This window comes from Mizuhopecten yessoensis, unplaced genomic scaffold, assembly GCF_002113885.1.
Source record: "Mizuhopecten yessoensis strain PY_sf001 unplaced genomic scaffold, ASM211388v2 scaffold8233, whole genome shotgun sequence".
Lineage (NCBI taxonomy): Eukaryota > Metazoa > Mollusca > Bivalvia > Pectinida > Pectinidae > Mizuhopecten > Mizuhopecten yessoensis.
The window spans coordinates 197,072-223,575 of record NW_018407445.1 but is presented as its reverse complement, the minus strand read 5'-3'; the positions used below and the strand labels follow the sequence as shown (position 1 = coordinate 223,575).

Genomic DNA, 26,504 nt, shown 5'->3' with positions numbered 1-26,504 from the left:
GAAATAAAATATTTTATTAAATATTTTAAACGCACGGACACTTTTTCCGAGAGATGAACCGAAGACGTTGATTCGTCAAAGGCTAACCAATCAAAAGTCATGTTACAAATATTGACGTCATCGCCTCAATTCTCGCCATTTGCAATGTACAGGGAAGAGAGAGGAAATACGGAACAGCAAACGGTTCCCAAATTATGAACATTATGGGCGTGTGATCATATCATTTATGTGAAAAGTGACTTTTTGTAATTCGTAAGTCAAGATGGAGAACGAAGTTATCAACGACTACCAGTCATCCCTTGTGGATCTGACGTGCAACAGCAAGCCATTGATCAACATGCTGACCATGCTGGCGGAAGAAAACGAGCAATATGCGACGCACATTGTTGAAGTGATCGAAACGCATATAAATCAGGTCTTCTATTATTTTTTGATCTCTTATACCACGATTATAAAAATATTTTAGTCGATTCGGTAATGTCAAACAATGTGTATTTAGAGTATCATCGTTCTCCTTGTTCACCCTTGTCTAGTCACGTGACCTCTCACGAGAACGTTATTAACAGCTGTTCATAAAATAACAATTTAGTTTTAGTCGTTCTGCTGTTTATAACAGCCTTTTAAATTGTAACTTTTATGTTTCTTAATTGTAACTTTTATGTTTATTCTAGATTATTATTCAGATTCCATCCCGATTTTATTTGCAGGCAATATGATGTAACGTTTATGAGACCATATCTTTAGCATTGTATGTTTATTGTGTACAAACTGCTGATATATGAATAAAAATGACGTAGTAGTGTCTGTATTTTGTTGAAAGTGACAACACAACAACAGTGCTTAATCTGTAGCAGTATTGAAAGGTTTATTAAGAATCCCAACGACTGAATATGTACGGGCCCTAGAATGGTTAACCGATTTTGCTATTAGGGTACAAAGTAATGTTCGGTTAGCAATTCAAGGTGACTTTTTAAATGGAAGTAAATATTTCTCGATGTTCTTTGTCAAAATGTGTCTTTGACTGCTGTTTGATTGACAAGAACAGCACTCATTTACAGACTAAATGTACCAATAAAATGCAGTGCCATCCGTAAAAACATTGCATTCATCAACATCTGTTGAACTCCCTGTAACCTATCGTTCAAAGCAGATCTGATTGCAAATGCAGACAAAATTATATATAACATGCAGAAATGAAACTATCAATGGTAATTAAAACACTTGTGAAGTACAGATTAGGCAGCTGGGTTTCCTTATTGACGAACTTTCCACAGGAAACTAATATAAGATGATTACAGGATAAGTGACATTTTCAACTTCATATACGAGACATAAGTATTCGGTTGCATATGTTAAAGATATATCAAATGACAATCTAAACAAAGGACAATCAGTATGTGTAATTTAGGATAAAAATCACTTTGATACCTAGTTGTAGAATCTACGGTTACCCAGCTGCCAAAATTTCTGTTTTCCATATAGAGGTTCTATACTAAAAAGTTGAAACCCTTGATTAAAGTAATAATCAAAACAGCACTTGCCCTTACACTGTCCAAATGATTTAATTGACATGAAACAGATGTGTTGTTATGCCTGTACGGTACAACACCCAACATGTCCAACAGCTGGAATTCAGTTACTTTCGATTGCAATTGTATAAAAAGAAAGTAGCTTCAACTCATTCACCCCTGAAATTTCATAAGGAACTTTTCCAGCCAATGAATTGGAGTTAAAATGTCTCTTCAGGGGTTATGGTGAATGAGTTGAACAATTTCATTTAAGAGGCTGTTGTATTATTTTGTCCAAGTGTAGATAAAAAGGATTTGTGCAAACTTGAGTGCTTACTAATTCTCCACTTGTGCTTTTGAAAGTCTGATGTTTCCAATTCCAGTTTTTCACTTCCTTCCCTTTTGGTTGGTTGATTGATTTTTCCAAAAACATGCACAAAGTTGAAAATGTGTCTCCACACTTATGATAGTAAGTTTTCCAGATTACAGTAATTTACTACAGATTTAATCCACCCTACCACCCTGAATGTTTGTGATGTAAAATCACTGATAAAGGTTAGACTGAAAAATGAAAGTAAGTGTAGCACAGACAATTAGCCTGACAACATGCACTAAAAGTCAAATCTTTTTAAAATCGAAAAAAAAAATTATGAATTAAATTGAAAGCAAACAAATCATATTAAGTATATCTCGACCACAGTCATCCATTAAGTCTTGACTGCTGACTGTAAAGTTGTTCCTACAAGGTCTGGGATTCATCTAGGATTTGGGGATTTAAAAAAAAAAAAAAATTAGGTGAATTTCCAGGTCTAATGTGTTCACTTGCACAGGCGCTGTATAACGCCTCCTCCACATTAGACCAAATAAAAAAATGTTGGTTTCCTGTTACCCTACCTTTTCTTTGTGCAATTTGAGCACTTCAAGTGAAAATCACTCCCATATAAAACTTAAAAACAAATGAAAAAAATATATTACTTTCAGACAGTCAGCTTCTTACCAAAGTGTGTTCAGGCATGTTACAGGAAACAAATATGAGTTTTTGTTGGGCCTTAGAATTTGCAAGTGAAATGTCTAAATAGCCTTCATTCTAACTTCAGCCACCATCTTTTCTGAGGGGTTTGTCTTTTATTCAAAAGGGGAAATAAGTTGGTTTACTAACCATTTTGGCAGAAAATTATATGCAATGTAGGCTTAGATTTATTCCTGAAGTTATCGTAAAAGACTTGTTCCAGAATTCTCATACTTGTTAAATAAATTGTAACCATTCTTCATATTAATGAAATGTTTGGTTTCACGGTTTGCAGCTGAATTAACAAAGGCAAAGCTCGTGTTCGAAATACGGGACAATTCACAATTCACAATGAACTAATGGACATTATCTAGTGCAGTAGTCTTACTACTAGTATATTTGAAGTATGGAACTATGAATTATAAAATCACACCTGGGTCAAACATGTAAAAAAAATAAGAAAACATATTGTATATAATTTCTGTCTGTGCGGACTGCTGGATATCATGGCCAATGTTCTCAAAACTAAGCTGAAAATCAACAATTTCAGATTTCGAAAATCATTTTGCAAAACAAAAATGAAAATCTATATTCAGGATAAGTCGACTCTAATAGTTTTTGGAGTTTAGAGGAATCCACATTGGTGACTTGCGTTGCAGAGATTGAATCAGGTAACTGATCCAAAGGGCCAGTTTAGTAAAAGTCCACTGGCACTGTTTGAAGTGTACTGGTCCCGATAATGAGGGCTGCAGGCCCAAGCGAGCTCAAAAAGCACTTGATACTCTTCTAATCATGCCCCCCCCCCCCAGAAATTTCCGGAAAACCACAGACCAGTGGACCAGCAGCTAACTCCATCCCTGTGTTGGTAATACCTGAAACTCTTGTATTATCAATACTGAATGGGATTTTGCAATACAAAATGATTCTTAACAGAACAGGAAGGGCTACATCCTAGGATCTGTAAATTAAATGCGTTGTGGTATTCCTGTAACAAATGTTCCAACTTTTCATGCTACCATTATGACTGGCATGTACTTGTGAAAACATTACTGGTTAAACATGTTTATGTTTTCTCACATGTTGAATGATTATGCTAACAGAACTACTGCAGTGTAATTTATATGCTGATGTTCCTTATTGAAAATGCTTCCTTTGAAGAACAAGAAGGTATGAAAAGAAGGTTTTCTGGAGATGGTGAAGACGGGATGCTATGGCGAAGACTGGTGAAGACCAAATCTATGCAGCAGTAGTGACAGGGTGACCAGAGCTGTGACAGGGTCTAGTGTTGAGGTGGTGGTGGTGAAGACGGGCCAGTCCATGATGTTCATTCCTGTCGACCTTTGATATCATTACTCATTTTATTGTTTCTTTTTATATTGAATGTATATATGGTCTGGTGGTGTATCCATGGAGCACTGCCCAGGCTTCAGTTCTCTGCAGTAGTTCTGACTGGCATGTCATCCTATTAAATAAGTTAAAAATATCATAATGTGACTAATGGAACTCGTGTATTTTCACAGTAAAAAACATTTTTGAAATCATTTATGCATACTCAGTGTCTATATTCTCTGCAAAACATCTTGGAACCTCTGACATTGGGATAAAAACTTTGTATCTGTTGAAGAATATTTACTCAATACCAATGTGCCCTCCATTGGGAATGTAATTCATTATAAAGAAAAACAACTATACTTTAAATTACAGCATCTAAAAGGCAGGTGTAATATTAGAAAAAACAAAAATGACATGAAATATTTGATTGGCATTGTACAGAATTATACACATACTTTTATAACGATGCAGCAACAGCTAAAATGGTGTGTTTCGATACATAATGGATAAAAATGACAGAGTTTGGTTCTTAGCAATTGCCCAGTAAATTAAAAAATTGAGCTACCGGGTATACTACGGAGTACTCAAATTAACTAGCTAAGTGGCATGACATGCTTTTAATATCAAACAATGGCAAAGTGGAATTGTCCTCTATAAAAGTAATGAATATTAGAAATTATATGCTGATTTATTCGGGAAATCCAAACATTGTATCATTCCCCTCCTACAACAGAATTTCATACTCTAAAACCCAAACAATTTTGGGCTAAGGACTGGAACCTGGCAAGACTACTTCCTCCTTTTCACACAAGCTACTGATAATCTCCGGTTGTAGTGCTGCTGGTTATAAGAGTCAAACCCTTAAATTGATGTCAGAGTAGCAAAAAAACTTGTGACTAATGTTTAGGAAGACATTAACTGTTTCTATATTATTCAATCGGAATTTTTTACAAGTCTCGTGTTACTTTTGAAACAATAAGACGTTCTAGTTGAATTGTTAATGCTGAATACCAAAATCAAGCAATTTTTAATGCCGTATGCATAAATCAAGCAAACAATTAACCTAAAAATCGATTGCAATGCAACTCCTTAACTAGGGGTTGCCGAGTGCAGTCATGTATGATGCGTCTTACAAGTTGCAAAAAAAACAACTAAAATTTGAAATACCAAGATCATGACCTTGCACAAGTCATGTTCAGTCATTCACAATATAAAGCGTGTTTATACAGCAACGTATGTATTAGTGCTTTTCATGGACTAGCGCTGTACATGCATACAACAGATCATTGATTTGATATAAGGAACATGTGCAAGAAAGCAGTCATCATGGATTGGCTATTCAAACAGATTCCGCATGTCGGTGGTTATTGCAATTTTTGACATCACAGTATTTTAGCCTTTAAGTTTGCAGTTGTGAAATTCAGTTTGAGGAAGAAGAAAAAAATGCTTGAATTATAATGCTTCTCCTTTATTTCAAATAATTTTGGAAGGAAAAACTAATGATATTTTGTGAATGGAATTTATATTTAACTGCTTTGATGTCTAAAAGATGCAAAAAACAACAACACTGGTCATGATGGAAAAACTGTAAACTAAAAATTTGCCCCATGAAGTTGTTGCCCTGGAAAATATGCTCGCATAACCTCATCAGTGATGCTGTATTTGGGTATGTCGAATTTGCTCACGCGATAAAGCGCAAAAGTTGTATACAACTATTCTGGACACACATATCAAAGTTTCCAGTATTTCCCAGCCCCGTGGCCGAAATGACTTTTAATAGTGTAAATACAATTTGAAAATAAAGATTTTTTGATGGATCATTTGTCAGAGTTTGATCTTTAGTGTCATTCAGTTATGGCCATCAAATTCAGCATGAATTGGAATGTGGTTGCAGAGTTTCAATTATATCTAATAATATTTGGTACATAAATAAACTGTATCAACATTTTCTCTGTTCATTTGCTCACTGTCTGATGTGCAACTTACGAAAATTTGTAGGGTATATTACAAGATATTTAATGCAACCATTTCAAGTTCATGACTGGCATTTCATTCATTAAAAGTTGTGAAGGTGCATGGTATATTTTCCTTGTCGTTCAAATACATTTTGATTTGAATTGTATTGCGTATACCTAAACCATTCTTCTGCACAAACAAATCAATCACATTTGGTCAATTTCTAAAAAATAAAATAGAATTTATTGATGTAACAGACACTACTTTGATGAAGAAACCTTCATTTCATGCCTGCAGAATTATTTGAGAACTTGGAAAAACCATGCAGTTTAACACATTCATGTAACTTGTATCATTTAATCAGATGTGGTGTATTCATTCTCCAAAATCATTTTAACTAAAGTTTAAAACCGTTTGTTCAGTAATACAGGGGCCCAGTTGCTCAAAAGGTGATTATTAGCTTAATCACAGTTTAACAAAAAATTTCAACCTTAATAATTTTGTTGATATACAAGGTAAAATCTCACAATTTTGCATGTAAATTCACTCTGCTAGATATTTGATATCTGGAAAGTTGTAACTAACTCAATGATTGTGTCTGAAACATACACAAACATTAAAATTTGCGCTTATCACCTTTTGAACAACTGAATCGAAAAATGTTCATGAGTAGGATTATTTAATTTCAATCAATATCTTAATCTGCATCCAGTATGCTGTATGAATGAATACATTATAGCGACATTTGATGATTCAAGTTTGACTCGCCTTCACAGGGGAAAGGTGGAGGCATTGATCTCATACTTGCACTATATGCTGCAGGAGATTGGGGGAACTATCAAACTGATGTACATTCCAAAGATGCAAATGTTAAGAAGTGGCGGATTTCTTAGTGATGCATTATTATCATACAAACTGATTTAATTTGGAAATATTAATGATAGTCCTAGAATAAACCTAGTCTCTTCAGTAAATACAAAAGTTAATATGACACACTTTGGAAGTATCAAGTTAAAATAAGACGTCCATGAAACTTTTCAAATCGTTTGAGCACAGAGTTAAATGAAATTAAGTTTTTGTGCCGAGATATTGTGCTGAAATAAATGAAATGCTTGATGGACATACAAAATTGAACATCTTGTGTATCCAGTGTGTACAGCAGACTTTAGACATGTTGACCTTACAAGACAGGTTGACCATTAACAATGAAATGAACAGACATGACAAAAACAATTAAAGCAGGGATGTGAAATTTCATTTGCTTCTCATTCTGGATTTGTAAATTTTATGCAAGAGCTTTTGAATAATAAAATTGTCTGAACAAATTTAGTAAATTGTGCAACAATGTAATTGTACATCCCTGCTATGTTGTGAAATATGATCAGGAGATCAACTAGTATATATGGGGACAATAGAATAAGATTTGGCTACTGTTTGGGGGTGGGGGAGAAAAACGTAATTGATATATTTAAAAAAAAAAAGATTTTGAGAGGAAATAAAAACTGTAAGACACGAGTCTGGATTGATCTCTTGATAACAGCATTCAGAATAAACATTGCTAGACATGACCTGACTGTCCTGTGTATGTATGACTGGAATTATATACCAAGTGTTGATAGATAATCCATTGGATTTACTAGTTCAGATTTGTTCAGGCTAAACAAGTGTACATACCGGTACTATCAAAGGATCCTATATCTGCAAATTCGAGACGATTTTGTCAAATATACCGGTATTTGACAAAGGTCATTATAATTATTTTTAGGTGATTGGTTTTCTCTTAATATGTGTTGGTTGTACCGATACTTTCTTTCAATTCATTTGGGGGGGGGGGGAGAATACATCACTTGTCTTTTCCAAATTGATCGGGAATGTGCCAAAGTTAAATATCCCAATTTTTGAAGTAATTAGTTTTTGAGAAGGGTGTCGCATATATATATATATGCAATTCCATAATAATAAAAGTCATCGGTAGTACCTATAGTGAGAAGTGTTGTGTTCAAGCTTTGGTAAGTATGAGGAATACTGATTTCAAATGGATCAATTTATAAAGCAGATAATTTCAAATCTTGGTCTTGTACAATCTGCATCAATATATCTGATGGCCTTCAATAAGGATGTACCATTTTAAGAATTTTCTACATGTACTCGCCAACACTTACGAAATGGGAATGCTGATTCCAGGGTATTGTTTGTTGTTAAATTTGTGTACTGGATGTGTTTTCTCGTTTCAGATATTCATGGCCTGGCCTGTTCACATATGGGGAAATGATCAACGGTTGTCAGCTATTCTTCATGTTTCTTTTTTGTATTAACAGGCGAGTGAAAAGAAGAAGCTGCCTTCACTGTATCTAATAGACTCCATTGTCAAGAATTTGCCCAAGACAACGTACCCAAGTCTTTTCTCTCACAACATTGTCTCAGTGTTCTGTGGCATGTTTGAAAAGGTTAGCATCCAGTGTCTTCCGTATCATAGACAACTTGTATAGATGGTTGTGTATGTCGATTAATTATTTAGTCTTAGTGCCAGAGTGTATTAATGAATCTGGAAAAGAATGAGTGAATAGATTGAAACTTTCAGTTAATAGATGTGATGAGAATATTCTGCCCAACAAATCTCTTTACATATTTATAGCAACAATCTACCTTACATCTTTGTGGTGTGCTATGAAGACTTACCATCCTATTAACCATTTTAATTATATCTAAGAATCTTGTTACCATTGCTTACCTTTTTGTGTACCTTTCAAATATGGTCATCAATTAACTAAGTTAAGTTCCATTCACCATTCATGTAAGCAGTATCTTGTGCTGAAATCTTTCGAAAATGAGGTGTTACTTGTTGATTGGTATTAATGATCCCAGTGTAGTAGAGATTGTGTGATATCTTGTTTTCGTGACTGATGTATGGTATGATGTGAAGTGAAGAACAATAATGGTACGTGTATAAGTGAAGAGGCTATTTCAGTGACTTAACTTGATCGATTAGGGGTGTGGAAGTGTAACTAAGTCTAGCAGTTAATGCATTTGACTGGAATGAAGATAAGGTTGCAAGTTTATTAGATCCTTTTACATTTTACATGTTAATAATTTATATTGAATGGTATGAGAAAAGAAATTGTTCTGCTGAAAATAAAATAAAAGTTATAAACATAAAATAAATTCAGCTTTGTAAATTAATTTTGCAAGCAAGGTATACAGCAGAAACAGTTTAGACAGCAAGTAGTTACAAAAATCTAGCATGACTACATCATGAGCATGTATGCTATACCATGTTGCACCATTGCTATAAATTACTTTGGCATCTTGAGAGAATAAAATAATGGATAATCTATCAGTATGTAGGAGTGTAGTCATAGCAGTTGCTANGGGGGGGAAGGAATATCCATGGACATTGTGAAACATTTTCTGTGAGCTGCTTAAAGTTTGCTGTAATAAGATGTGTAATTAATGATTGTTGAAAAGAGATTGCAAACCTGCAACTTCTGTTTGTGTTTCTCATATTTGTTTAATATTGGAGAGTAGAATATTCTACTTGTAGTTTAAAAAAAGGATTTCTTAATTAAAAACCAGAATAAACTATACAGCCATGGATGGATTTATAAATATGTTACTTATATATAAAATCTAGCAATTTACAAAAACAACGTTTAAGACTTTGTTCGGATGATTTGCCGCTATTCTGCTGACTGCTGGGAAAATGTTTGCTTTGACAAACAATCTTATAATGTTATTTTGATAAAAAAAAAAATCATCTTACACTTCCATTCATTATACCCAAGATTTGCAGATGAAGCTTTTAATTGTATCCTGAACTTATTGATCTCAAAATTAATGTTATACACATTATTAATAAGCAATCTGGGTAAGAGCTGTTTAATACCGAAAGAACTGATATAGTGATGAGCAAGTCCCCAGTTGGTATTTTGCATATCTATCATCAAGTCAACGTTAATATTATCGATAATGGTTACAACATGTTCCTGGTCACAGAAGATGATATTGAGAACTAGGACGGGAAAACACTGCTGTACAAAGTAAAGGGAGATCTCATTTATAAAGGAAACCTGCTTTGCATTTGTTATTCTTAAAAAAATGGTAATGATAATTATTATTGAGCAAGCCCTCCAAGTATAATATGACTTCAAGTTGAAAATAAATTAGACTGATGCTTGGAATACTCCTGCAGAATTAAAAAAAAAATAACATGGTTGAACATGTGTTTCGCGGTCATTGTCCCTTCCTCACATTTCAAAGTGACGATGGAGCTAGTACGTCTGTCAACTTCGTAATTAATTGACTTTGTGAAAGATAATGTTGATATGGAATAAATTTAACAATTTAATTTATTGTTTGATATACAACTTCATCTGAGACTGATATGGAATTAGTAAAGGAGTTAATTTTTATTGAAGTTTAATTGATAAAATAAAAAATAGATAAATGGATGTCCACTGTCGGTTGGTAAATTTGATATTATCCTTGCAAAACAGCACACTGTACTAAATTTGTGTTTCACAGAGTAAAATTCACATCTATTATAATTTACATGTACAGGATCTCCAGAACACATTTTCTGAACTTAGTGTATTTCCAGAAGATGGGAAGTGATACATGTCCGGAAAATATATTAAATTATCACTTTTCTTGTGAGCATTTTTGTTCACTTTGTTTTACCGTATATAAGGTATTTTCTGTGAGTATTTGCATTTCCCTTACTTTTGCAAGATGATAAAATAGTGCAAGTTAGACTGAACTTTTGATCATCTACACTCTTGTGCAATATCATGGACAAGTAATTATAAAACCTGAAGATTCAAAATTGGTAATCTGATTTCTGAACAAATCAAGGAAATGTTGATCACAAATAAATACCTTATATATGGTACCCTGGACTTACTGTTAAAGGCTATGAATCCTGACGATAATATGAAAACCATATACCCTGAACTTAAAAACGCAGAAGGTGGATGGTTCATACAAAGGATCTCTAATGCCAAAATATAACAGAAGTTAATGCTTTGAGTTCGTGAAGTATTAAGCCGTCTGACTAAAATTTCAAAGGATGCATTATTTTCAAGGAGCTTCATTACTAACATCCAAGAGCAAGCTGTGGAACTTTTTTCTCATGCGGATATTCAATTTGTTGACCAGTGTACTTTGCAATGTTTTGATTCTGGTCTATAAGGAAGACATTTCCTTGGGAGAAGAAATGACCAGAGGGGATACAAGTTTTAGATCACTGGTGGTATATTATATTGTAGTAAACATATCTGTACAATGTTCCTTCTTGCAGCCTTCCTCATGAGTTTCAAATCGTGAAATCTGTCTTTTTTTCACATCATCTACTCCTATTCATTTTTGAAGCTTTTGAAAGACATCTAAACACAATCATATTAACCACTCAAAAAGCCCCCCATAGCACATGACCTATAAATGGATACCATTCTTCAGTTCATGACCTTTAATAATTACATACACAATTTGGAGCAAGGCCCCGGATACTTGAGATATTGACTCGATATACACCATTTTACAGTACACAGCCATACAACACTATTTTTAGTGCAAGAATTTTCTGGTAATTACCTTGCTGAAGCAATATACACTTTACAACAAAATGCTTAATGTCCTTATGACAAAACTCAAATCACGACCAAAAATAGAAAGACTTCAGATATTTACTTAAGTTCATGACAGTATGCCTACAGCACAACATTCTTTATGTTCGAAGACTTCAGATGTATGACTAAAATATCAACGCCCTTCTGTCCATGTCATGAACACACCAGATCTTGACTTGTACAATGCTGTTCGGTTCATGGCCTTACAGCTTAACACATCAGGTTTTACTTGTACATTCTACTAACCTGGTCATTGCCTTAAAACACGACACTCCTCTGCAGTTTGTATCCATATTACATAACTCTTCAGGTCTTTACTTAGACTTAAATAGATTTTTTTTGTTCATGCAAAATAGTTGGTGATTAGACCTATAACACAACACTAGGTCTTGCACAATACAACAAATAATGTAGGTCATAGCAATACAATAGATCTCTGCAATTAATACAAACAAAACACTTGTGGTGTTATAGTATGTCACAAAATGCACTAATAAATAAACTTAATGTTCGAGAGTCGGTTATAGTTTACATCACATGCCCTTGATATACTTCCAGAGGGCTGAAATTCATGAAATTGCAGTACAGTATGTATTTAGTTCCTGACTTTGTATGCAATACTTAATCATCCAATTGCACAAACAAATTGGGTCTAGTCCTCAAGGACTTTATAGATTTGCCAATATGTTCACAGATTTTGATCAAATTTCATGTGTTAGTCGAGTATGAGAATGCCAAATTCACTTTTCAGGATGCCAAGGTCATCGTTACCTTTTTCCAAAAAAATCTTTTTCATTGCATAAAGTGGCTACATTTCTGAACAGATTTTGATGAAACTTCATATTATTGGTCAAGTATGAGATTTTGTGTTAGTTGGATTATTTTTAATGGATTTTTATTAAACTTCTTTCATAGTTCAGTATGAATATTCATGGGAAAGTTGGCATTCAAAGGTGCAAAATTCAATGTTAAGATTTCTATTTACAGCCAATCTTTCTCATCCCAGTAACAGCTTCATTTCTGTGTTTTGATCAAACTTGGTACACATTTAGTTGATGTCAAGGCCAAGGGGTTACTGATAAAGAAAGTCTTTCAAAAACCCTCCACTAGAAAAAGCTCATCTACATCTGCATTTCTTAAATAGAATGACATTCATCATCTGAAAATAACGTTGTTGGAGAGATCTATGACTTGGGCACAGTTGCTTAAGGTTTGTGTTCTCTCATTACTGACTAGTGTTTGTGAGGGAATTTGTATCACTTGCAATGCTTGGTTAAGTTCAGTTTATATTCTATCAGCACCCTTGCTTGGAAGATTTAGCATCTTTAAACATAATTCCAGGGTCCTATTGTGATTTTGCAGTATATACCACAAAAGTCGGTCTAAAACTACTTAGTGCCGAACAGTTAATGAGCTTTCAGCACAAGTTTTATGATAACCTGTAACCTGTTGCTATTGGTAATTTCAAACTTGTATAATACATGGTATTAGTAGAATATATGTTGGAAAGTAAATTCATTGAGTCGAATATAGCTACTAAAATGTGGTTTCAGCTCTGTACTGTTGCTTGATCAGAACAAGACCTGCATTTCATAATGCAGCTAGTTGGCAACACATCTGAATGTTGATAAATTGTGTTAAAACATCGAAAAATAAAGGACCAACACAATTTATATTTCAAGATTAGAATTTTTCACTACTAGGATCTGGACATGGATTGGAATGTTATTGTGCTGGTGTAAAACCATTACACCCGAATACTTTATGTTATGGTTTGAATATTGAATCATTTAAATTAGAAAGAGACATTATTTTAGGACTAAAATGTCCATTACTGCCTTACCTTTAAGGCTGTAATATTCACAACTTACAATAAGCTGAAAGTGGAAACCAATCAATTTAGAGGTTAAGTCAGTTTTGTGTTCAATTTAGCATTTTATGGAGAGCAACATCCTCAATGTACAATGAAAGGATAAACTATTCAGTTGGCAGAGCTGTGTGATATTATTTACAAAAGGATAGTAAAAAATACCTTTTTTGACTGAAAAGCAAAAAAATGATTTGGGGGTGGAGGGATAAATAAGAAAAAAACTGCATGCCTAGTCTGCACATTTTGAATTTCGTTAAACATTGATGTCAACTCTATACAGGATGACTGCTAAAGGGGTATGCAGAAACTGTTAATTGCATTGTTATCTATAATAACGCTATCTGGTGCTCTGGTTGCCTTCGCTAGGTGGATGAGAAAACCAGACAATGTATGTTCAAAGTACGACAGACCTGGAACGAAATATTTCCAAATAGGAAACTATATGCAGTAGATGTACGAGTGAATCTGGTGGACCCAGCCTGGCCAGTCACTGCCCAGCCCCCTGTCGAGTCCAGCATCCATGTCAACCCAAAGTTCCTGGCTGCAAAGGTAGGATTGGTGGATTTTGATGTTGTTGTTTCATGTAGGTATACACACTATGTTGTAAATACCTGAATGAAAGCTAGGTACTGATCCACTACACAAGAATGATAAATTTGAACTGAATGCACAAAGGAGAAAAAGTTTGCATAATCATAAATCACCAGATAATTTTTATCTCCAAATATTGCCATAAAGACTGGTTCAAATAAAAAGCTAATTATTTGCATTGCATAAGAAAAATTGTTGATGTAAGCCAACGTTTGAAAAGAAAAAAGTTGAAAACATTCAGTTTCCAGACAGACTCTTTGATTGATGATTTTCTTTGAAAGAAACAATCCTCCTGAAAAGCTGAAGCACTTTGAAAACGAATGTGGGCAATTAACACAAATGTTTTAATATAGAAATAAGCAGACAACATTCTAGAAAGCATTGGCTTCGTACTAAAGCATTGATCATTTGGAAATTTAAACTGAAAGGGTTGGGAGCATATGTCTACTGTAGATGAGTCAGGAGTTGCAGAGTTTTTTTGCAGGAGAAAGGAGGATTAATCATTAAATTTGATGGTTTAAATATATTCCCCAGAAGCACATTTACACTGAGCAAAATTAAAAGTACATGTGTACTGATGCAGCTTATATAAACTAGCAATAAAACAGATAAAGACATGGAAGTTTTGTAATATATAAAGAGGACCATAATAAAATCATTGTGGAGCTGTTGCAGAGATGAAAATTGCATGCTTGTACAATGAGTGTGTGGTTGTAGGGAAAGTACCATTTAACAAATTCAACCCTGTCGACACATTTGAACCCTTCCAATTCAAAGGTTGGAATGGTTCATTATGAAACTTCAGGGGTGAATGAGTTAAAACTAAAAATGTATCATAATTTAACACCAGTTAACTAAAAATGCCCTAGGACATGAATTTCATATTACACTGACAAATAACTATTAATATTGATTTTGGGAGAAAAATATCTGAGAATCGGAGATATTCAGATGTTAAAACGTGTTCATCTTTTAGCCAGTACAAAAGGATTTTAATGCTATTATAAATTATAGAGCTGAATCCTTATTGGAAGACAGATTAAGTGTTTATTTTTACCTCTGAATAAAAGGATTTGAACTTTTTTTGCACATGAAAGAAATTACAATAAAATATTAAATTGTGATTTCAGCAACAGAAAGAAGAAGAGGAGATCTTGGAGGACGATGATTTAATCATCCATGACACGGTAACTGAGGAACAAGAAGCTCTGATGCGACAACAACTAATAGCTAAGCAACAGGAGCTGCTCAAGCTTCAACAGCAGCGTCTGGAGCTAGAGCTGAAGGAGACAAAGGCCAAACTTGATCAGCAAAAACAGGTAGGCTCACAGGTAGGCACAAAAGTAACATAATGGGAAAGTTGTAAGCAAAAACATTCTACCTCATTGATTGTCAAGATAACTGATACCCTATATGACACATGTTCAGTGTACAGATAAATTTACTATATGTAGACAGGCTGAGAAACTAGACCGCAACAATGTCCATATTATAATACGGTAGATTAAATGTATGGTTAGAATTGTTCACTGGTCATGAAATGATTGAAAATTAATAACTGTCTATAATTGAATGCTTTGTAGTTAGTACCTGGAAAAAGCAATTAAATTTATGAAATATAGCTTACATTTAGTTTTTTTGACACATAATATTTTTTTCACAGCTCAATGCTGGTAAATCGAAGCATCTGGAGGCTGCAGACACCATGGATCCAGTTGATAATTTGAACCCACCAATCCATCCCACCCCAAAGTCTACACTTGAGACAACCAAACCCCTTGGGACAAGTGCCCCAAGTCGTCCAACCACTAGGGACCCACGTCTGGCGTCCAGGGATCCCCGCTCTGCCGGCAGAGACCCTCGCCTCAAAGGCAAGGGTGTTGCTGATTCTAAAACCTCCGAAGTTTCTCAGTCAGACAGTACCCCTGCTGTTGTTCAGAATTCCGAAGTTGTTTCAGTACCCACTTCAATAGTACCTACTTCTCTGATGGCATATCCGCCACCTCCCTTGCCCAGCATGATGGCGCCTGCTGGTATGATGCCACCTGGAATGATTCCAGGATACATGCCACCAGTTATGAATATGCCGCCACAGACAAACCTAGGACGACCCATAGTGCTGCCAGGCATGCTTCCCTTTCCCATGCCAACAGCTCAGATGGGTATGTCTATCCCTCCACCGCCTGTGGTCAATATCAACAATCAGGCCATCCCAAACAAGGACACTCAGGTTGCTAAATTTGGTCACCAAAAATCAAATCATGACAAATCTAATGGCAAAGTGAGCAAGAGCTCTTCATCACAACAAGCCTCTCAGAAATCCAGTACAGACCACAAGTCCAAGGATGTGAAGGAGAGTTCTAGGTCAAGCCGGGACATACGTGCTGACCGAAAACACAACGATAAACGTGATACCAGCAGTAGTACTAAAAGTAGTAGACATTCTGACTCAAAACGCTTGTCTGTGGAGAAAGATCGTGATCAAAAAGATAAAGATAACAAAGACAGGAAGTCATCTTCAAGTCGGCGAGAAAGTCCTAGAACAAGCTACAGTAGTGCTAGCAGTTCAAAAGAGGAAAAGTCAAAAACAAGAAGTGACTCAAAAAGTGAATCAAAGTCTAAAAAAAGTGACAAGGATGATACACGACATAAGAGGAGCAGTAGAGATTCTGATGAAGACAGCAGGAAGAGTAATCGCAGTGATGACTCTGATGACCGGAGACGTGAAAATACACGCTCTACACGAAGTTCGAAAGCTAGAACAAGATCTAGGTCACCAGTGAAATCAAAATCTCCTGAGGAAAGAAAGTCAAAAACTAAACCAAAGGAGAAAACTGAAAAATCAGAGAAAACAGAAAAAAAATCTACAAAGGAAGAAAGCAAAAGTAAAAAATCATCTCCTGTTAAAAACAGTAAAAAGACAGTGAAAGAAGAAAAAGGAAAGATGGCATTAGAGACTGAAAAATGTGAAAATGTGATAGTTAAGCAAGAGCCTGTGGAGTTGAATACAGATGATAACGTTTTGTCCAACGAAGAAAAGGCTGTGGAGATAAAAACTGAAAAGGTGGATGAAATGGCTGTGGAACCTCCAGAACAGGACATGCCAAAAGTGGCCCCAGTTGAGGACATGGACGTTGATGATAGACAGGTGCACCCTCAAGCTCAAGAGAGCCTGAAGCGTGAACACTCGAGAAAAATTGAGGAGAGTGATGTGACAGAGGAGGGGCAAAGTTCAAGTAAGAAACCTCGCCTGGAAGAGGAGCCAGATCAAAGTACTGCTAAAGTCATGGACGAGGATATCAGGTTTGTACTGTATAAACATTGATGCTAGGATCCTGCTCCAAAGTTTGGACAAAAGTTCAATGGTTATTCAGGCATAATTGTAATAGAAATTGGAAGTAGTAAATGAGATTACTTGTTATGCCTTGCATGTAATTAACATAGTCTAACAGATTAATGCTTTGCCTCTTCATAAAGTAATAAATGGTAACCCAGGGATATAACTGAAATAGGATACTATGAACAAATGAATGGTGACCTGAAGATGGTAATAAAATATTTGATATATGTATTCATGAAAGTGTTCGTTAGAAATTTAAAATATTGATTACTGGAAAGGAAATCTTTGAAATTTGTGGGCATGGCATTGCTATATCCACAGGTGTTCAAGGTAGTGGTTTGAGGTAAGGCAAGTAAATTGATTTACAGTGTTATTGCAATCAATTATGTTGGATTATGAAAATGGTGATGTTCATACACAAAAGAATAATAATATTGTAATATTTGCTTGTTTTTCAGTTCTTTGTTTGGGTCTGAAGACCAAGACTACAGAAGCCAAAGGGATGGTCCTGGTCCTCCCATGAAAAGTCCCTTTCATGATAAGTGGATGAAATTTCGGGAAAACCATCCTGGTGACTTTAAATATGAGCTTGATCTGGAAAAAGAGCGTGAAATAGCTGCCCATGATGTGGACCACCGAAGAGCAAGCTCAGAATCTGAATCTGTGAAGGATGTGGACCACAGATATAAAGGAGTTCCACAGGACATAGATCTACGGTCATCCTTTACTCACAAATCATTGGACCAGGATGCAAGAGATTACGACAGCCGAAATTCTGCCAAACCTGTCCATATACCTGCAGCCCTGCAACTCGACCATCGAGAAGAGATTCTTGAACAGATTGAGCATCGTCGGAGGTCCGGGGAATTAAGTCATGATATGCATCAAGAGTTGCTTCACCAGCTATCCAAGCTAGATAATGTACAACGCCAGCAAAACCGACTCAATCACCCCAATGATAGACGGGGGCCAGACAGTCCTGTCCTTGACACAGACCGCCGTGGCAGAGATACTTGGCAGTATAGGTCGCCACTCAAAGACCCACCCCAGGGCAGGTCTTATGATAGGCGACCAGATATCCAGAGAACCCATGGAAACAGAGAAGGACCTCTCAAGGACTTTGATGACAGATATGGACCTGAGCCAGATTTGGAGAGGAGACGAACACCTCCTTTAGATCATTCTGGTCCTCTCCGAGATAGAAATAACAGAGATATAGATAGTCGCCACGGTCGTGATCATGGCTTTGATGATAGGCGTAGACCACCTCATAATATGGATGGGCCCAACAGGGACTTTGACAATAGACTTGGACCTCCAAGGGATTATGATAGACGACGTGAGGCTCCAATGGACACCAACAGACCTCCTAGGGACTGGCAGGGACCAGATGACCGCCTGAGGGCTGGACCAGGCCGTGATCATAAGCGGGATTGGAATTATAATGAAAATAAAGGCAGGGGATGGCACAATCCGAACCACTGGAAAGATGATCCAGCCTTCAGGGAGGATGGTCCTCCAGGACGCTACAATGACCGTCCACCTAGGTATAACCCTGATGAAAGAGGTCCACCAGATGGGCCACATAGCATGAATGGGCCTTACAATGACAGAGGGCCACAGATGGGTCCACCTCGCCAGCAACCATTCATAAAGCAACAACAGTCCTCTGATCCCAGGTGGAAGAGGATTGTAGGCTATAAGGGACCTGAGGAGAATGAGGAGTTTGTGATTGATGGTCGACCATATGGAATTGCTGTGGGTCAACCAGCAAGGAAGATTAGGGTTGCGGGACGCACTATTGAAGTTTTCGCTGATCCAAATGAGCGGGCAATACGTGTTGATGGTGTTATCGTATACAGGTTTGGGGATATGGTCAGAGACGTTAAACTTGGTCGCTTGAATCACAAGATATTCTATCATGGCCTGCCCCGCTTTATCTGGATTGATGGCATTATGAGGGAGCTGCGTGTTGATGCACCACCTAAAATTCTCAGTATTAAGGACAAGGAGCACACAATGCGTATTGATGGGCGTGATCTTATGATCCTAGTAGACAATAAAGAAATGGGAGTAGTAGGAGGACCGCCTAGATATGTCTTTATTGACAATAACCGCTGTGAGTTCAGATTTGATCCTCCGCCTCGCAAGATCTTAATTGATGGCACGATGAGTGAACTGAAGCTAGACAGGGCTATTCCCTGTGTTGTGATCAACAACAAGAAGAGGGGAATACGCTTTGATGGGCCTCCTAGGGAGATCATTGTGGACAATATCAATTATGTTGTACCTGTTGATGACTGTGTTAAAATACGCATCAACAACAGACCGCATTACCTGGCATTTGGAGGGCCTGCTCATGAAGTGATATTAGATGGAAAGTGGTTTGAGGTGAAATTTGGCGGACCAGCCAAAGAGATCTCCTTGGGCAACCGTGTTATACATGTAAGATTAGAAGGGCCTCCACCAGAAGTTAAGATTTTAAATGAAATTATTGAAGAACCTGAATCTGCACCAACCCGATATGGGCCCCCTAAGGCAGTGCAAGATCTTAGACCGGATGGCCTTCCTCAACACCTGCAGCCTTCTGGGCCTGGACAACAAGGGCCACCAGCGCTGATGATGGGCGGCCCTATGGACCAACAGCCAATGATGCAAGGAATGATGCCGCCAGGACAGATGATGATGAACTCCATCCAATCGCAACCAGTGATGTCCCAGCCAGGGCAACCAACATACAGTGGCATGATGCCGCCACAGAACCCCATGCTTCCTACACAAATGCCAGGTAAGCAGTGATAAAGAACACAAAACCATACTCCTGACAATTTTCCAACTTGCGTTAATTTCATTGGGCTGGTTCTGATACACTGTATCTATTAATATTTCTCAAATGTTATTGACCATTTCAATTTTCCGTTTCACATAACTCCACAACCAGGGCCCCTTATCAGTTTAATATAGTAATATTCCCTCTAAGGGAATCTGCATCAGTATCAACTTTGAAGAAATTGACATTCTATTTAGGAACAGAAGATTTACCCTCAATGTGCAATATGACAAGAGGTGTTACTATTGTATTGAACAGTTTTACATAATAATACTTAACAAAAGACTTAAAAAAAACCTATAAAAAATCAATAAGAATAATGAAATCAAATACATTTTGTAGACTCATGAAAAAATCAAGTGAATATTGCACATTAATTATCTTATTTCCCCCAGTAAGGGCTCTTTGTGTTAACTGTGTGTATAAATAGTTTTATTTGATGTAGGTATGATGCCTGCTGTGTCTGGAGCAATGACCAATGTTTTCCCTGGTCAGGCACCAGGTAAGTGAAGTCACCAGTCAGCTCTCTTTTCCATCTTATTTGAGATAATACAAAAGGACTTCTGTTACTTTCCCAAGAAAAGCATTCTCCTTAAATGACTGGAGAGGTATCTAAGTGAAAGGACACAGTGTCTTATAATTGAAATATTGATCCTGCAAGACGAAAAAAAAATGTTGATCCTGCAAGACAAACAAAAAACATGGGCCTATTTATTAATTGCAGAGATCATTCTCATGCACAGCATGATTTCTGAGCTTAACCTTACTTTCTTGTAACTTGCTGATATCGTGTAACACAGTCAAAAAGATAAACATGTCTTCATATTTTAAGTTATAAGTTGTTTTTCTCAATGGGCCTCCACAATGTGGAAGAAATGTGAAATTTGAATTAATTCATCGCATCATAAGGAAGTCAGCACAGCATCCAAGTTTGAGCATAGGAACAGCTGTGGAGAAATTATCACAATCACTTTTTGCCACATTTTTGTTCTGAATAAGAATAGAATCTGGGAAAGGTTGGACCAATATCATAGAAATTTGTGATGAACAAAACTGCTCAACTGAATTTAAATAGAAATGGCATTTTGTGGACTTTATTACTCGGACACCATGTCATAAAGTCACTTTGGTTAATCTTTTACATATCTCAATTTGAAAGGTGATTGGTTTTGATACAATTATGTCTTTATTACTTGATAATTGGCAGGAAAGAAAACAGTTTTCTATATTTTCTTGACTTGATGATTGATGATTTTTTATTTTTTTTATTTGTTTCGCTTAATAGTCCAAGCACCAAATCCTCTGATGAATGTAAGCTCGCTGCTTCAGCGGCTAATGGCTACTGGTATTATCCCACCCAAGGACACTGAGAAAAACGACAACACCGAAACTACAGAAACACCTAAACCACCTGAGATAAAAACCAGCAAAAATGATAATACAAAGACTGGCAGCATAAATGAGAAAGATTTCATCAAACCGGTGAGTACTGCTTCTTGAATGTAGATAAGAAATGAAAGACTGACAGAAGAAGTCATTTTCCTCATTTTCGTTTGTTAAAAAAAAAAATTGACATCCTCTCTATTACACGATCTCTTTTGACATAGAACAATCTTAAGAAGTTAAATTTTGTTTTCTAGGTGTTTAAACAAGTCAAGATTAAAGATGTACCCGATCTGACAGAACTGAAGACAGAGAAACTGAAACAGTAAGTTTGACATTTGTCAGCAGAATTTAAAGACTTCTAGATTTAATGTTGGAGGAAATATTAAAAAAGGATAGATGATGCATTTAAATATTAAACCTATCAAAGGTATTTCTGTGTAGCAATTCGCTGTTAAGGGCAATGTTACTCCTTTGTTACTCCTTTGTTTTACTCCTTTGTTACTCCTTTGTTTATTGCATGTTAACCTTTGTATAATCGTGAATAACAGAACGTTTTGTTTCACTGTATTAAACTTGAACTGTATATACCAACCAAGTTTGAATTATAGAAATTAACTTTTACATTTAATTTTGAAGGAAAATATGCAAACTTTAGAATATTTATGTAACAAAATATTTTTTGCTGTTGTGTTTGGTTGACAAGTTTGTTATGCATACAATTTTGTATTAACAGGTTACATGAGGGTGTGATACAGAGCCTGTTTTCTGGTATCCAGTGCTCAGCATGTGGTCAGCGTTTCTCCGCCCAGCAGACTGAGAGATACAGGGAACATTTAGACTGGCATTTCCGACAGAACAGACGGGACAAAGATGATGCCAAGGTCACTAAGTACAGACGCTGGTATTATGATGTGTCGGTAAGTTTTGTGTTGAGAACATGTCCTTGAGGTTATTTAAAGGCAGATGTGTTTAAGGGTATTGAAATACAAGTAAATACAAAAGAAAAAGGTTACTTCTTATATATCATCTTTCTGTATGCTTTGACCAATAGATGAGGTGACCTAACATACTGCATATCGATAAATGTCTAGTCAGGTGGAGATTGTTTACTCTCCGACGTACATGTGAAGTTGCCCTTAGAGCATTGTTATTATCTATTTTAATTGAACTTTAAAAAGTATGGCATTCATATTAAAGATAAAATGACTTACAATAACATATCTATATGAGTAAATCCTGACTTTGATTCTGAAAATGGAACCATATTTTGTGTGTATTGTTGATATCTGACATATTGTGATATTTCTATTTTCGTTTATTTACTTGTAGGATTGGATAACATATGAAGAAATAGATGAATCTGAAGGAAAAGGTATTTATCTATGTATACATTATATCTTCTTGTCCAAATGTATTTTACAGATGACTGAAAAAAGTGTGTGAACCGCTGAATCACCCTTTTAAGGCTGTCATTAATGAAATGAAGATTGTTTACAGGAATATTGAAAAATCTGTTTCTGGGAAAGCCAGAGTTTTGTTCCTGGCAAGGGTTGATACTAATAAATATACACTATTTTTCCACAATTTTTTCCATGAAAGCATTCAGGGTTGATACTAGGCGTAAGTTTCCAGTGTGATACCCAAAATTAAAACATTCAGCAATCATGATATTGATATTAAGAACAACTGGCAAATATTTGAAATCAGATACTTATTGTTAAAACTATCATTCATGTGATTCTGCCTATGGCCTTTAAGATTGTTTGTCCCTTTAACATAGTTAATTTATTAAAAGTTGCTGTTTAACTTTTTGTTTTATTCAGGTCGCAGTTCCATATTTGAGAAGATGCTGGCTATAGCTACCACAGCAAATTTAGCAAACGTGCCCCAAGATACGGTTGTGAATGCCCCAGAGGGCTCTAACATCATCCACTGTCCTCCAGCAACGGGGGAGGACAAGGGAGATGTAAGTTGAATTAAACTATATTTATATCATTATCTTCTGTCGCGTTCATTTTGTGAATGGGAAAAGCAATGTTTCACCATATATGAAGGTGCAAGCCAACATATGCATTTATAAAACAAGATCTTTATAACTTTGTCTAAACTAAGACCTTCTTTTTCTAAATTCCAGTTTTGAAAAATCTTAAATTCCATATTCATTTGATTTCTGGTAGCAAAGATCTATATGATGAGGTTTGTGATTTCAGTTTGATTGAGATATTATATTGTCAGATTTAGGATTTTCAACTTATCAGTAAAATATATTTGCAGGTGTGTGAGATTTGTGGAGATCCATTTGAGCAGTTCTGGAATGAAGACCAGGAAGAGTGGCACCTGCGGGATGCCATTCGTGTCGAAAGCAAGGTGAGCCTCCCCTCCCACAAACTTATACAACTTTGATTAAGTTTGAAAGTGTTGGAGCCTTGATTCAGCCTGTAAAACACATATCTGCTTCTTTATTGTTATGATTGCAAAACAACATGAATACAAGTCCCATTTAATTTAAGTTCTTAAGATTTAGTGAATATTTTTTGTAATTGACTTGCAGTAGAATTTTAGCTGTCAAATATTTGATTGGATATTTGTCTGTAAAAGACGTAATACTGACCTAAACTTAAGATTACCAAATAGACTCGGCTTGTGGTGGACAGTGTTTATGAAGTTAGAGCCAATTGTTTGAGGTTACGTATACTCCTTTATCCATGTGACACTAACTCTTGTTTTCTGTTTTACAGACATACCATCCAATCTGTTACGAAGATGAGAAAGAGGTTAGTAGTCTACCTTTGTCATTTAATCACTAGATTAGTTTGAAATTATATTGTGCATGTACAAGTTTGAATAATGATCACAAGAAAAAAAGAAGAAAAAACCCAATATTAATTATATAAATACAAAGAGTCTTCAAAGCTATATTTATAAAAGTAATAAATACTGTTAACTAATAACAATAATTTTACCTTGCTGTTAGAGACATGTTTAATATTTAACAAAACGGTTTGAGAAGAAATTTATGATGAAATTGAATGACGATGTAATTGAAGTTTGTGTTGACATATTTTTAGGGCAGTATATTGGAGCCAACACCTACTCCCGTCAAGGCTCCCACAGAAAACCCTCTGGTAAAACAGATCAAGGAGGAGTCCAACCCGATCATCTTACAGATTAGACAGGAGCTGGGTGAGCTGCCTGTCTCTGCCATCGACATGAGCAAGGTCAAGGTAAACAAGACCAAGCTGTTTATTCCTGAAGATGATGATGAGGAAGAACCAGCACCAGCAGCAGAGATTGAGTCTGTCAAAACAAGGGACAGCGAGGAGGAGTCGGTCCCAGAAAGGGACAGCGTTATGGAGATCATCAAGTCCGTGGTGAAAACTGAGCCTCCCTCTGATGTCGATACTTCAGTGAAGACAGAATCAGGACTATGACGCATGCTGGCACCATAAACTTGTCATTATTCTACAGCGCTGATCAGCTTAAATATGTCACAATTATTGTGAGACTGAATTACAGCACAAGATTGTAAAGTAATCAAGGCTATTGTACTCTACAGTGGGTCGTCATTGCTGTGAAGTGCTGGCCAGTTGTGTCATCCTGCTAGTCTGTTAGTAATCATTGATCAGCTTCATCATTGCACCAACAGATTATGGTTTTGGACATGTTACTGTAGGCAAAAAGTCCATAATTAAAGTACACCTTTTTTTGTAAAATATTGTGTCCAATATGTGTACAAATGTCCCATTCTGTTGGTGTGATTTTCATCCACTCCATTCACTCCAAAGCATTATGTGATAAAATGGCCTTATTTCACTGTTGTACGGGTAAACATTCACAAGGTCATTCAAGGTTGCATGGACAGCAGTCTTTGTATTTTAGTCATTAATAATATGATAAATATATATTTTGATCACAAAGTGATCACAAACCTATCTTTACTAGTCCGTACTGATTCTGTATAAGTTCATAAGAAATTAGGATTTATACCGATGTAAGGCAGCCTTCATTTTCAGTACCGAAAACAAATGTGAGTTGTGAACTCTTTCATTAATTTATTCCTTTCCTGTTTTGTGAAATGTATTTTTATATTTGTAGTTATTCTTTGTAAATCAATTTGTAAATATACATAATGTATAAAAAAGATATCATTGAATTAAGTTTTTCCAACATAAGTGCTTTTAGCTATAAAGTGTACTACCTGCTGTGTCCATTTACAGTATATAAACTGACAAGCTCAGTGATTGCACACCTCACTCCGGAGGAAATGGCACAGATTTGAGTAAAAACAAACACACTTAAGTCTTAAAAAGCTCTCTGCTGTCCTAGATTCATAGATTTCTTTAGTTGCTTAGCAATATAAGTAGAATAAGATTGTTTTTTCTGTTTTGTTTTGATATATGATTATGGTTTTATCAGGACTGTAGAGAGCTTGCAAAAATTATCTTTTGTTGGTGTTCTACCTCCAGAAATATTGCAAATCGAGAATCATCTAGTTTGTTATAGTCAAATGAAAAACTTCAATGTATGAGCTACAGGTTTGTAAGTAAATTGTCACTAAGGAAGAATTGATGTTAGAAGGTCACCTAACTTGACCAACACATTGAATGTTAGGATTAATTGGCCACTAGATTGACCAACACAATGGTAGGACTGTGCATGATAATAGAGTATGATGGGCTTTTCCCTGTGTGTCTCAGGATTGTGTTGGTGACTAATCCAATGATGGTGAGTACCAACCAATCCAGTTGAGTGAGGGAACATATGGTCGTTAAGGTTGATGGAATATTGAAACAGTGCTTGATGTGTATGAAAAGGGTGTGTTTATACTTTATTTGTGATGTATGGAGATAGGAAGGAATGTTTGTTTTTAATTTAGAACGTGGCTAAATGAAGCATTTGTTTTATAGACTGAGTGCAATGCTTAAAAAATGTATCCAAATGTGGTTGATTGTAAGAATGTGTCTGAAGGCGGTTATTTTGAGGAACAAACAAATGTGTTGAGGAATCTTGAAGTTTTATACATGCAGAGAGAAAAAAATAAACTGGTATAAAAACAAA

The 26,504-nt window shown here is 35.9% G+C and overlaps 1 protein-coding gene across 2 annotated transcripts; it reads left to right on the top strand.

Moving 5' to 3' along the window:
• The first annotated feature begins 104 nt into the window (after positions 1 to 104).
• LOC110455499 lies at positions 105 to 26,504 on the top strand. 2 transcript variants are annotated; one of them, XM_021505670.1, is made up of 15 exons: positions 105 to 415; positions 8,124 to 8,252; positions 13,666 to 13,848; positions 15,021 to 15,209; positions 15,554 to 17,193; positions 17,689 to 20,018; positions 20,506 to 20,562; positions 21,346 to 21,542; positions 21,701 to 21,768; positions 22,180 to 22,363; positions 22,776 to 22,818; positions 23,270 to 23,412; positions 23,721 to 23,813; positions 24,185 to 24,220; positions 24,515 to 26,504. In XM_021505670.1, exons 1-15 carry the CDS (start codon positions 263 to 265, stop codon positions 24,875 to 24,877), a joined length of 5,808 nt encoding a protein of 1,935 aa, XP_021361345.1. In that variant the 5' UTR covers positions 105 to 262; the 3' UTR covers positions 24,878 to 26,504. The 2 variants fall into 2 exon arrangements, with proteins under 2 accessions (XP_021361345.1, XP_021361344.1); XM_021505669.1 differs by having other exon boundaries at positions 15,021 to 15,221.